This window comes from Cuculus canorus, chromosome 6 (assembly GCF_017976375.1).
Source record: "Cuculus canorus isolate bCucCan1 chromosome 6, bCucCan1.pri, whole genome shotgun sequence".
Classification (NCBI taxonomy): Eukaryota; Metazoa; Chordata; class Aves; order Cuculiformes; family Cuculidae; genus Cuculus; species Cuculus canorus.
This window is the reverse complement of record NC_071406.1, coordinates 26650911-26665354: the sequence shown is the minus strand read 5'-3', so window position 1 is coordinate 26665354 and position 14444 is coordinate 26650911. Positions and strand designations below refer to the sequence as shown.

Genomic DNA, 14444 nt, shown 5'->3' with positions numbered 1-14444 from the left:
TTATACTTCCATTGTAAAGCTATTGTCTGCCTTTCCAATTTGGTTTTGTAGTCCTTGTATTCAGTGGATTTACATAGCTATGTGTGTGCACCCCATTCAAAACACTTGCCCGTATCAAGCATACCATACAGAATTATGCACGCACATGCTTATGCATAAACCCTGTAGTGAAGTGCGGGAGAATGAAGGTGCTTTTAAAGTTTTTATTTTCATCTGACTTTATGGAAAGTTAAAAAACAAGATTAAAATTTAGCCAAGAATATCTTCATTTATATTCATTCCCAGTATCTAATGACAGGATAATATTTAAATTAATAAATATAAGTAAGTGAAGAAGATGAATATACAAGCTTTTGGGGTTATAGGGAAGCTGACTGATACTTCCAGCAATCCTGACTCATAATAAAAATGATTTACTTAAAGATTTATTACCAACATTTCAGGAAAGGAGATAACAGACATGCACCACTTTGTTTACACTAAAAGTTCCTGTAAATTAAAAATTCTTATTCTCTGTTTGCTTTTGAGTTGGTACTGTACCAAGTATCTGTTTATAAAAGGAAATATGACCGTACAAAGTGTACAAAGTGAGTTGCAAAAGAGATTACCAGTGAAGGTGCATTTGCCTTAAATTAAGTCCTAGCAACACAGACACAGCTGATCACCTTAAAGTAATGAAAGTCTAAGGCAGATCTTTCGTACATGATTACTGAGCTACTCTTCAAACTAGGATTGCTGTTAGCCACAGCAGACTCATGGGTCACTCTCGATACCGAAAGAATATAACCTTACATATATGTGATGCTCGAACCTCCCTAATCTGTGTACTGTTCTGCAATGATCTCAGCCCCAGGAGCAGGATTCTCTAAACATTTCTTTCTGCTCTTTCTGAGGAACTTCAGCTACTGGCAGTGCTAATCAGAAGTCGAGACCCTCAACACAGCACAGTGCAGTAAATAAAGATCCTTACAGAGTTAAGATGGTTTTGTTTTCCTGAGGTGTCAGTGTATGTAGTAATGACTTAAGCAACACATCAGTGAGAAAAGCTGAGTCCTTTTAAAAAGAGATTCAGGTGATGATGAGATAAGACAGGAAAAAAAATGTTTCTCATAGCACAATATAAAAGTTTTATATAAAGTAGGTAGCATGTTTCAAAGAGATTATGTCTTGAGGGCTTTTTCCTGCAATCCATTTTTACTGAGCTTTTTGCTTATAATACTCCTTGAACAGTCTATTAAAGAGTCTTCCTGAAGTCACATTTATGTGACAAAGTATGTTGCATCCTCAAATAGTCCCATCCCACAGAAAAACTTCTGAGAGAAGTCTTGAATGAAGATAGTATATCCACAGTTTAAAAGGAATAATGAAGACCTACACCATGGGTTTCATCAGAAAGATAGAAAACAACTTTGTTTTGTGGAAGCAATTTGCTTTGTTGAATTAGCCTTGGACCCACCCTGGTATCTCTAGAGACTGAACAACAAAGACTAAGACTTCATCGATCTCCCGAATATGCACCCAGGGAAAGAAAAAGGTTGTGGATAGAAGGGCTGGATCAGGGTCATATTCTTCTTGTGTATACAACAGAAGATTTACATGGAAGAAAAAATCGCAGTATTATTAACATTATCTAACTAACATTACCTCCTGGAAGATCTTATAGCAGCCTTCCAGTATTTAAAGGTGGCCTACGGGAAGGATGGGGAAGGGCTCTTTATCAGGGAGTGTGGTAGTAGGATGAAGGGTAACAGTTTTAAGCTGAAAGAGGATAGATTTAGATTAGATACGAGGAAGAAGTTTTTAATAGTGAGGGTAGTGAAGCACAGTCATAGATTGCCCAGAGAAGTTGTGGCTGCCCCATCCCTGGAGGTGTTCAAGGCCAGGTTGGATGAGGCTTTGAGCAATCTGATCCAGTGGAAGGTGCATTGGAACTTTGGGTTCTTTAAGGTCCCTTCCAACCTAAGCCGTTCTATGATTCGATGATCTTGAGTCACATGTATTCATGAGGTTTACTCCAAAATGTTCTAAGATCCATTATTGATATGTAGTGCTATGAAATTAACTCTGGATTTCTAAAACGAAGTAGTTAATAAAATCAGTTTGCAGACAATCCGGTGCATACAAGTACAATGGCTTAGAGGCTATGTTGGCACTTACCTGGGGCCACGTGCTCATTCATGATGACGAGTGATGCTGGAGTAGGCCTTCGTTTCCTGATCTGTAACACGCATAAACCAAGGAGAGTCACTAGGGCCCACCAACTTCCCCGCAAAGTAAAGCAAAAAAATCTCTGATGCACTCCTGAGTACAGACCAGGCAAAGTTAAAAAAGAAAATATTTAAAAAACAGCAGTAAGTCACTGTCTTATTGACTACTCGTCTGGTCTAACAATGATCAGGGTTGTGCTGCTGCTTGTGCATGAAAATCTAAGGCAAGAGCTTTTCAAAATACCTTTACAATTTGCAATCATCTTGAATAAGTTTTTGGATGTGTATTGCTGACATATGTCATCATATCCTAAAATATTGACATTTAGCTTTGCTCCAGGAAAACTATTGCATGAGTTTCCGAGCTTATGTGTTCAAATACCTAGTACTGTCATAGTTCTCACAAGTAGTTGTTAATACTAATATTTTGTAAGTGCACTTCAGAATTTATATTCCATATTCCATATTCCATTACAGTGGATTTATGATATTTCTAAACAGCGTCCAGAGGATTTACAACTATTATTTAACTGAAGAAAGACAATACTTAAGACTTTCAAAAGAATATTTTCAAAGAGCACTATACAACAGATCTTCACGTATCAGTATATAATTCTGAATTGTATGCAATCCTTATTCAGAGTTTATTTGGTAAAGGACTTTTGTTTCATAGCACTGGTTGAAATACATGACATGAAATTGGACTACACTCCTATAATGCACATATGTGCATTGAAAGCTTTGTGTTGCTTCACTAAAGCTTCCAGGCTATTGATAGTCTATTGAATTTAAGAGAGGCATCAAGAGTGTTTAAGCTAGAAACCATTCTGACGTAAAAATTCAATGTCAGTGCATTTGTTCTTTCTTAGTTGCTGAGCCAACGTCTGTATTTAGCTGGGTTCAAATTTTGCTTTCAGAGGTGTAAATGGAAAACTACATCATCAGAGTTAATGGGTTTATTCCAGATTAACATAACTGTAGCTGACAGAAGAATGTACTACTTTCATTTCAGCACACACCCACAATGAAACTGTATAGCGCTTGGAATTAAAGTCACAACATAAAAAAAAGGACTGAAAAAAGGACTGCCCATAAATACTGAGCAGAATTTGTGCCACAGCATTTCAGAAACTTTGGGAATTTCAGGAAATCCTAGTCCTGTGGTTATTACAGGTTTCAGAAAAAGACCAGAACATATCCTGCTTGAAACCATTGCCGGAGTTTTCCATAAGGTACGGACATCTCACAGCTCAGAAGTACTTAGGGACAAAATGAAGACTCGCAGCAATCCTCCGCTGCACCCTTCTAGGATTGCTTAATCCAGTGGTTACTTACGACTCATCATTTTCTGGCAAAGGTGGCTGCCTTTTAAGAGATATGACATCAGAATACTCAAGAAACCAGATACCTGTCCTAAAGGTGCAAATAATTTCATAGGTGTTGGCACATAACTGTCAAGGTTATAAAATTCCCCTGGTATCAACTAAAACTAGACTTACCAAAATAGAAGCAAATATTGAGAATGACTTGCACCGAGAGATATATACTGGGTCACCCAATTACGATTTATCCAGATTTTCTCATATGATTCCCTGTGTTCTTCTTTATGTGCACCTACATATAACTGTACACAATAATCGATATATTTTCCTCCTTAGACATCTGTATTGTTATATATATTATATGCATTTGTATGTTTTGAGAGTGAATCAAAACCTAAAATGGCACACACATAATTCCAAGATGGATATAAGTCAGGCATATTTATACACGTAGACATTTTTCAAATATGTAAAGCACTGTAACAATGCCATAAAGAAGACTGTATAAAATCGTAAGTAGTACAGGAGGTCACTGCAGTGGTAACTATTGTGCAAAACATAGCATATATTTTCTCATGTTAAAATTAAAGGTAAATAAGCTGCCTTCTGTGCAATATTTCCATCAGATATCTGTCATCAACTTCATGTTTTGCTTTATGTACAAATAGTATACTTCGGCTGATTTCTTCAGAACGTGTATTCATGCAAAGTGTATGTATTGGGCCACAAGTCCAGCTATAGAAAAGGTACAACAAATATATACTGAAAAAACCTATCCAAGGTAAAGAGCTTTATTCTGGCTAGAGGACACATCCTCCTCTGTCTTTGGGTAAATCCAGACATCGCTATAACCTCCAGAGCATTTAATCTATGGTTACAGTAATATAAGTTAGAAAAGCGTTTAGGCCACAAGTATTACCTGTTCCCTCCCCACGTCTTGACCCCATCGCTATCCTATTCCCTCAGAACATCCAAAGAAACTCATCTTCCTTACCTGCTCAGCTGCCTCGGGATCTATTTGACTCTGAAACAGTGGCACGGCAAACTGTATTTTTTTAGGGCTGTTGGGCTCCATCGTGGTGCTGAGGTGAGTCAGAGGAGAGAAGAGCAGCTTGAGACTCGGTCTGTGCCTCTGCCCGGGCACCCTCCCCACAGCCAGCCTGACTTCTCCTCAGTAACTGCTGTAACTCCCAACAGCACAGGAATCTGTGTGAGCTGAGCAACTCCCGTATTCCACATCCACGGAGATGCTGCTGGCTTGGCTATTTTCTTTTTTCTTCCCTCTCTTCTGCAGTCTTTCAGATCCTCTCAGCACAAAGCTGAAAGGAACAATAAGCCAATTGTGTACCAGTTCACTTCTACATATGCCAAGCATTCGCTCAGAAGCTAATTGAAAATGTGATACTAGCATTGCATGGCCCGGAGCCCTGGGATTTGAAAAAGAGGATCTCTCCACCGTACATTACTAACTGGCTGCTCAGAAGTGCAATGCAAGCTCCCTCTGAGTATTGCTGATGGTCTCTTAATTATTGATGAACACAAATCAGGAAGTTTTCAGATTTTCGGGGTGGATGCAATAATTCCATCTCTGTTACAGTGTGCCAGAACCGCTCTCCTCTTCCCACCTATCAAACAATTGCCTTTGCTCTTTCAAATCCTTTTCTAAACCTCATACAGGAAGATGTTTTATGATGGTGCCAAACAGATGCCTACACTTTCATGAAGGTTATCTGGTGTACCTTAGGCTGGATGTGCAGATTTAGACTGCAATCTCTTCCAGTGGGCTCCTTCTCGCATATTTCAGACACTGAGAACACCCATATTTAAGCCAGCTGTCGGGGCTCCCTCATGCTAGACACATCAAAAGGAATTTCACCATGTCTTGGTTAAGTGGAACATAGCATCTATAATGTGTCTACATTAACCCTAGTAAAAGTAAACACCAGTCAGACTAGTTACCTCATTTTTAGATGGCTAAAACTCAGAGCACCAAATCCTACTTTCAGATACAAAATATGTGCCTTCTTCCTAGAGCAGGAAAAGAATTTGGTCAATCATATCAATAGTACCCTTTGTTGAATATAATTGATTTTAATTTTTCATTTCACCTTAATTCAAAAGAAGTGTATGAAGTGATATACTTACCCTACCTCTCTGCTTAGAGCACCTGACCACTGCCAAGCAGCACAGCAGAAGTCCTGCAACAAAGATGTGCTTCGTACCAAAACAGGACCCTGGGACAGAAAATGCCCCGGAGCCACTTCAAATGGCTGTACTGAAAGCTCAGGTCTAAGCCCAAGAGCATTGGGTCAATCTCCTCTTACACTTTATCACCAATTGGGCAGAAAGAGAAAATGAGGTACAGCAGGAAAACCCAGACTGGCTCAGAGTCAGCTTTACCTGGGATGAGGCTACCTGCAGAGAGAAAGTGCATTTTGGTCTGTTTTTTTGAGGGCCTGTGACCTCTTTCAGCAGGGAAGGGAAACACAACCAGCCAGAATAAAAAGCAAACAGACAAAATTCATGGGGAAAAATAACGACTTGAGACTGCCTCTGACACACTGCTGTAAGGAAACAGAGAAGCAGCTCAATTCAGGGCTGAGGCTGCACATAAAACTCAGAGGAACCTGAAAATGCGTTTCTTGTTGAAGCTGCTGAAAGCACTAAAGATTTTCACAGTTCATCACAGGTTTATTCAGAGGCACTGAGTATTTTCCCACCTGTGCCACTGGAGGAGAAGGGGAAGGAGTGGGGATCTTGGTTAAGAATAATGCAAAGGCTGTATACAGCAGAATAAACCAGCAGGTCAAGGAAGAAACTTTTGTTTAGCTTTGATTTATACACGTGAAAACTGTTAACTCATTATAGGAATACCAAGGTATTTCTTAACAGAGGCCAACACACCGTTTTATGAAGAACCTGATAAGGCTCAGGAGGTGAGGATACACTAAAAGTTAAAGACCCACTGTGTGCCACAGTGTTTTCCAGCTGATTGCTAGTAGCTGGTGATTTTCCTGTTAGATTTATTGTGATAGTTTAAGTGGCATTAACTTAGAATTGTAAAACCACAGAAGACTTCTGCTTAGAGGGGACTTCTGGATATACCTGATCCCACTGGCTGCTTGGAGAAGGGCCTGAGATCAGGTTTCCCTGCGCCCTTCCAGGCTGAGTCCGTAATATTTTCAGCGTTAAGGTAACATACTCAATTTCATTTACCACAACAAATGAGAGAGATGCACAGAACAGTGATGTTCAGTGTTTTGTATGATCCTTTTTAAGCCTTTACTATTCCTACAAAGATGAATCATAATTTGCTTTATAGACTTTCACAGATAATTAGAGCCAGGGCATAATTGCAGCAGTTCTGCCGGTACAACTAAGAGTCTAAGGCACGAAAGTAAGAGAGGGATTGACTGCTTTCATTAAGGACAAATAGAGTTGTTTTCAGGATAGTCTAATTATCCAATTTCACAAGTTCTTCAAGAACAGACATGACATTAACTTCAATGACAGCTTCAGACATAGAGGATATACAACACATGGATATACTGAGGGGGAGAACATACATGGGGATCCGAAGTTGTGGCTTTTCTCTGACAAATTTTCATTCTTGAAAGAAAATAATTTTTGTTTTCTCAATCCCAGACAATGTGAGAAAAATGTTTTCCATCTGTTTTGCTATTATATATGTATTAATAAATAGTATATTTTAAATGTTATGCTTCTCTGAAAAAACATTTGTCATAAAATATTATAGTTGTTTATGAAACTTTATGTATTAAATTATGTTACAATTACAAGGTATGTTACTGTATTACAGGAGATATTATGCTCATTACAAAGGCTTAAAATTTCTTATGTTAATGATATAGTCCATTGAAAAAAACCCACGCAGATAGTGAAAAAATGTCAAAACATGAAATGCTCAAAGGATTATAGAGGTGTGTTTCAGCTCTAGGTTATTGGACACTGCTGTCTAAAGGAATCATGTCTCAAATTTGTTGTTTGTAACAGCATCTGAGAAAAATGCTCAACAGTCATATGAAGAAATAAACCAAGAAAAGCACTTCTTGGCAGGTTCAGAAGGGAGCCAGCCAAGAGGGACAGGACAAGACTCAAGGACAGATCCTTAATGGGGCTGCTATCCCTCAGACAGAGGCCCACCAATGATGCGATGTGGAGATACTTGCCCCTGCAGCTCTCCTCTCTGTGCTTATTTGGAGCAATCTTCATATGCACTATAACGATAGAAGTATTTTTAAAATAGTATAAGAGGCATATTTCAGAGAGCACTTCAGTATAGCATTACAGGATTACTACATCAGCTCACTCTTACACCTAATTTGCAGCACTAGATGTCTCCAGGCAAAGTGTGCTTGCATTTTCTATAGACTGCATCATAGTCTGCGGAAGAGCTGAAATGCATTTAAGTACTGCCAAACCCTTTTAGCTCATCTTCTGTTTTTAGTGCACTCCCCACAATGTTTCAAATTCCTTTGTGATTCAGCTAAAACTATCATGGAAATAAAAAATAACAATAACCGTTCAAGATCTTTCCTTCCTATGTCATTCACTAGGTTCTGGTATGAAGCACTGCCTTTTAATACATCCTACTGCAGTGACGAGCTATCGGAGTACACATGGCACAGTTTCTGCTAGTGATATTTTTCCTGTTGCATTAGGAGAGGCTTATACATATTTTTTTCCCCACCTAAAGACAGAGACTGATGGGAAGGAAATTAAAGAGTGTCTGTCCTGCACACTTCTTACACAATTTCTGTTGTGGTTATGATCTGCCTCAAATTCTTTGCTGTCATCAGGGACTACTGCAGCATCAGCCTGGAGAGGTGAGGAGATCTGGAGCTGCTTGTGAAGACAATCTACTTAAGGCTTTGCTTCTAATTTCACCAATGCAGATGCAGGGAAGCATCCAGTTACAGTTCTCTAATCCATTAGACTGCCTCCACAGAGCAAAAGACTTGGCTTGGAAGTGACAATCCTTCCAGCGTGTCTCTTAGGACATAACTTTGGTAGCCGTTGTAGCTGACGATATGTGAAAACTTTTGCAAAGATGTGTTGATCTGTGCTGTCCTTGGAGTCTTCAGCGGAGACCTCTCCTCATGGCAGCATCTCCTCAGCACACTGCTGAGCAGCCACAGCGTCACTGGGGGAAGAAGTGCTGCAGAGCACAGTGCTTCCCAGCTGCTGCTCATGATCTTTCTGCTACAGCCAAAGGGGTCTCTAGTGTGGCCCTTCCTTCTGCCCTTCTCTAACAAATAGACAAAAAGTTTTTTTACCGCCTTTGTCCATACAAAGGCATCAGTTCCACAGCTCCCGGTGTCAGTCAAGAACAGAAGGGAGGCAGAAAGCATGGAAGGTGGACACGGTCTTTGATGTGCACGCTATATGTGTTCATGAATAGGTTTTCCTCTTAGGGGTCTACAACTGGCATTGCTCATAGGTGCTAAAATGGCACGCAAGCCTTCCAAGAATAAACACTAACGTACTCAAAAGGACCCTGCAAGTTTCTGCCCAAAGTAGCTAAATACGAGTGTTGCAATCAGGACGGCTCCCACTCAACCACTGGAAACACAGTTTGCTATTTATATGCAGTAAACACAAAGAATTTAAAGTCTATAAGGGTAGGAGAATGTAGATCAGATCACATCTGTCTCATAAGCAGTAAGTGGTGCTGCAGGCAGGTCAAGGAGAACAGAAAGGCTTGCTGAGCAGCAACAGAGTTGGTGGGACAATCAGCAGTGACAGTGTCACCTAAACTTCTATCACCAGTACTCATGCACCAAACACCAGACTGGGACATGCTTAAGTAGTAACTACATATACGGATTCATAAAGCTTAGATCAGTAAAAAGTACAGGTATTTCTATTTCTATGATCTCTTTGTTGACATAATCATTCCTTAGTGGTATAATTTTAATTGTTATCAGTTTAAAGTTACCTTTATCTGAGGACTTGAGAACTGATAATATCTAGTCAAGTCTTCCTTAGCCACTTGCAGCTCTCCAGACTGTCAAGTATGTACAGATATTTACTGGCAGGTGCCACCCACTACTATCCATAGAATACACACATCCAAAACTTAGGAAATGGGCTGGATTAATGGGACATAACCTGATTAGACAGTCAAATGGTCCATGTCTAATATGGACTATAGTACAATAGTGCAGAAATCAAAATTCTAGTGTTGGCTTAGGGAGGCATTTCATCAGGAAGTCAAGCTAGAATTTGCTTCCTCATCAAGAACAGGGTAAACCTAATATATTTTTCAATAAAGAGAACAACTGTTGGCAGTTTACATAGGCTTTAGAATTAAATTATATTATCTTATTACCACATTAAATATTTAATGCAAAAATTGACTGACTCTATCATTACGTCAAACAACTGAAATATAAAATTGAGTTTCTACTGTATTTTTTTCCAAAACAAAAGTTAAAATACAGAACACAGAGAAGATGAACAACAAATGAACTTCTGCGGCTTCAGACTCTGAGTTACAAAACTCAGTGTATAAATACATGCCACTGGGCTAAAAATGGAAAGTCATCAACTGAGCTATAAAAGCTCAATGTGCCAAATTTAGAATATGTTTATCAAATTCTGATTATTTTAGTTTGAGACTCTTTAGATTTCCCTTCTTTCTTGTCTCTTCCTGCACCTCAGAGGACAAGCCAGGCCCCCGAGGTAGTGTTTGCAGCACTCACATAGGAACAACCCAGCGGGCTGGACTGTGCAGCTGGCACACCTGAGGGCAGTGTTGGGGGGTTGGTGACCTGGAGAAGGTGGTTGGGGCACATTAGTTTGCTGGTTGATGTACAAGTGTCAGGAGCATCAGAAATGGGGCTTCTCCTTAAGTAGGGTCAAATCCAGGAGCTGAGGGCTACCCCAGTTTGGGCTGTGTCCTTGGTGTAGCCCCATGGGATGCAGGCAGTAGCAGAGCAAGAAGGCATCACGTGAAAATATTCAGGGATTGGTTCAAACAGAAAACCTTCACCACGCAGGCTGTGCTTAAATAGCAGAATTCATTGCCACAGGATGCTGTGGACACCAAACTTTACACGAGCTAGAAAAGCGATTAGATATGTTCACAGAAAATAAATCCATCAAGGGTACCACTAGTGGATAGGAAATCCCAGAACCACTGCCTGCTGAGAATGGGAGAGTAGAGATGCTCTCCATGTGCCCCAAGGGCTATGCTCTTCCCGAAGTGCAGCATTTGCTGTTGAACAATGTAGGGGTGAAGATACTGCGCAGGTTGGACCATGGTTGCATCTGCTGTGGCTGTTTTTGTGTTACTAACTGTGACAAAACTTTAAGTGTACCATTAGCACTGCTGTGCTGTTTCACTCCTTCTATTAAAGAATAATCAATCCCTTTGCTAAGCTTTTTTTCCATCTCTTATGCCAGTGCAAACATATACCTAGATGTAAATTTTCCTGCACCTCCCGCCAATAATAACAATACCTAATTTATTAATTACATATTTAAAACCTGCATTGTTAAATCTTTAGTACAGGACATTGCCCTTTAAAATCACTTCCTCTGTCTTTATGGTACTTTTAAAGCAAAAGCTAAAGTTGAACACGCAAAAACTAAACAGAAGTATTTTTATAGATGTTTTCTTAAAAAATTGAGTCTCAGTCTCCCTGATACGTTGTGGCAAATAATCTATGGAAAACCAGATGACTTCAGAAAAATTTAAAAAATTAAAAACTCTACATTATTACACAAAGACTCACAAATTTAGAAATACCTATGAAAGCCATTATCGGGACCAAAGATTTCACGGGAAGCAGAACAGCTACTCAGTCACTCAAGTAATTCTTGTTTTTCACTGTGCTGCCTTCTCATTGCTACCATTTAATTATTTAACCATCGTCCACTTCCCCCATTTACTCTGTCACAAAAAGAGAAAGATGTTTTTGTGTATAACATTCACCATCACTCAGCAAGTATCTATGTAGAACTGCCTGATATACAAGCTATTTGGAATTATCGAGTGATTCTGGTTGGTTGGTTCTGTTTGTTTGTGTTTTTTTTAAACACCTTGTCTATTATTGTTACAAATTTAACAGTATTGTGCATTTTTATTCTATGGTATGAAGGATTAACATCACATCTAATATCACATATGAAATATCAAAGTAAATATGCATTTACCAAGTTAATGAGTTTTTTGGTTTTCCTATCAAATCAGGTATTGCTTTGATATTATGTTAATTCAGAAGAGAGTCTTGCTTTGGACTGAAGCCATCTAACCAGCTGGTATTCTATTATATGACATCATCCAAGTGTCAGAGTTCTGGGTTTGCAAAAAAACTCCAAAAGAGAAATTTTCCAGTATTTTAGGCATGATTTTGTTTTATATTTCTAGCCATTGCTTGATTTACTTCAGTTTCCAAATTGGGCTCTTCTTCCCTTCCCTAATCAGTATCTTCCCATAGCCAGTTCCATTGAAACAGATCTATCTGCGGTATAACTGAACTAAAATGTTTAACCTACTCTGTATTTCAAGTGTACAGCAGTACACTAAATCCAAAGGCGGTTCAAACGCTGCCCCTCCAGGATTCAGTAAAGCAAGACTAGTGAGCATCAGTGGTTGGACAGTATCATCAAGGCTTTAAATTCTTACCTTAAAAGAGATGGCAATCACAGCAAACCAGTCCTTAGAAAATGCACAGCTTGCAGAATCTTGGGCATCACTTGTCTCATAAAAGCAGTCTGCCAAGGGCTTGCACACCACACAGTTTTGGAGAAAGCAGAAGACACACGGCAACCTTCCCTGTATGAAGGTCAAGGTCAGCAAAAATGAGAGCTTCAAGGGCTTCTCCGCTCTTTCAGCAGGGGCAGGGCCACAGCCACTTTGAGTCCTCGCTCCAAAGCATCACAGTAACTTGCAGCAAGAGAAGCCTTTCCTCCTGTGTAGTCACCCCCAGCGGCATAGCCGGGTCCATGACCATCCTCAGCCCTTTCCTTTTCAGGTCTCACACGCACAGTGCCATGGGCGAGCGGCAGCAGCACCTCACCAGCATCACAGCACAAACGCAAGTGGTGCAGGGGGTGCTCCCGCCTTCGCAGCTACTGCCTCCAGCTGCCAAGCGCTGAGATGTCTCCCCATTTCAGCAGAGGTCATTTTTGTAGCTTATTGCTATAACAATGCTTTTACTCAGCTTAAAAAAACAATAAATCTCCAAGTACTAGGCCCCCAAACCTCTGCCTGCTATGGGCTGTGCCATAGGCACAGGTTGCTCCGCAGCAGGCTAAAGACAAGTCCGTAAGTATCTTGCTACTAAGAGGGATGTAGCTGTCCTGTACCTACAGTAAACAGGTAGCTCGTGGGGTCTCCAAAACACAGCCCTTGGCTTTACATTCCTGCAGCTAACTGGCAGCCAGAAAGACCACTATCACAGTGCAGGTCAGAAAAGCATCCAAAATATCTCTGGCATTACTGTGGGGTTTATTCACAGCAAATTTGACTGACCAATATTTATCAGCCACTAATAAAGCTGTTTTAATCTGCGCAAAGTTCAGATCAAATTGCAGACTAGCAGAAAAAAACCCACTAATCTCTAAGGAAAGTAGTAGTTTCAGTCATTAAATGAAAGAAAAACTGTCTACACTCAGAAAATCCGTACAGCTGAATTGACATTATTAAAGGGCAGGCCATCCAGGTTAGGCACGTGTCCAGTAATAATGACGGCTGTTCCATGGGCACATGCAGGATTGTCAATAGCTGGATACCAGTCCAGCTTAATTTATATGACAACAGTGCACTACAATTGTTTTTGTTTCTTAAATGGGAGTTTATAGACATTCCTATATCTACATAAATGCCACTCAGAAAAATATTAGCTGGAAACATCTTTAGGAATTGTAAAAATCTGTTATAAGGATTATGGAAAAATAGGTGCTTGTATATTCATTAATTTCAGTAATGTTTTTAGAATTGTCATTTTGAAATGTCTTTATTTTAAACTCTGCCAAAACCTCAAAAATCTGCCTTCCATCGGTTGGATGAAAGATTCAGTTTTTAATTTCAGAGGATATATTAAACGTTAGACTGTGCATTGTTGAGATCAAAGTTTCTTACAAGTTATGAGCTGAAGCGCCTCAGCCACTCTGGGATGTTACCTACAAGTGACTTTTCTCACCTGAGTGTCAAGGAATCGGCTGCTTCACCTGCAAAGGACACAGCTGGCAGCCACTGCTCAATGGCTGCTGCTCCTGAACTTTCTTCCATCGCTCTGAGCTACAGTTGCTGCCTTTCTCGGAATGCCACTTTGAACAGTAGATGGCACAGGAGCTGTTAATGGTCAAGTATGCTAATTAATCTGGCTAGAGGACAAGGGGAATCATCTGCTGCTGCAATTATCTGAGCAGGTTTTGGGTTTGCGCCTTTACAAACGAAGGCTGCAGACACTTGGGTCTGGCTGGTTACCCTCTGGTGGCATTTCGGAATGGAACTGCACAATTAGGCAATTGCAAAACAAAGTAGAAACCTACGGCAGCTTACCAACTTACCAACAGATTACCATGCGTAGGTGATGTCAAAATTTGTTTCGACTTTTAAACATGTAAGATGAGGTTTTCAATAAAGCTCTGGCTCTACTCACAGCAATGAACTCTGAGAAGAGGTCAAGACCAACCAAATTCTTGTAGCCACAACAGGAGCCAACAACTTTAAGAGTTTGCTTTTAAGTGCCAACACTTCTCTCAAATTTCTCTCTCACATTTCCTAAGCGTATAAGGTCCCCTGAACATCTGAAAGCTTTTGGAAACCCAAGTCCGGAACTTTCTACTTTCTCCATTCTGTATGATATTTGCTCAAATCTATGTTGCTTACTTTGCTAAAGAGTAAATAACGCAAATGAAAAACACCGACACAGATTATAGG

General features: G+C 40.0%; 1 protein-coding gene across 1 annotated transcript in view; it reads right to left on the bottom strand.

Annotated features, from left to right (window-relative positions):
• The window catches only part of PPP1R1C (protein phosphatase 1 regulatory inhibitor subunit 1C), a 52854-nt gene extending 47553 nt beyond the window's left edge, over positions 1–5301 (bottom strand). The window contains 4 exon segments of the mRNA XM_009555636.2: positions 2158–2218; positions 4524–4652; positions 4654–4720; positions 4722–5301. Coding sequence (XP_009553931.2) covers positions 2158–2218; positions 4524–4652; positions 4654–4720; positions 4722–4768 — 304 coding nt within the window. The 5' untranslated portion in view covers positions 4769–5301.
• Positions 5302–14444: the final 9143 nt, after the last annotated feature.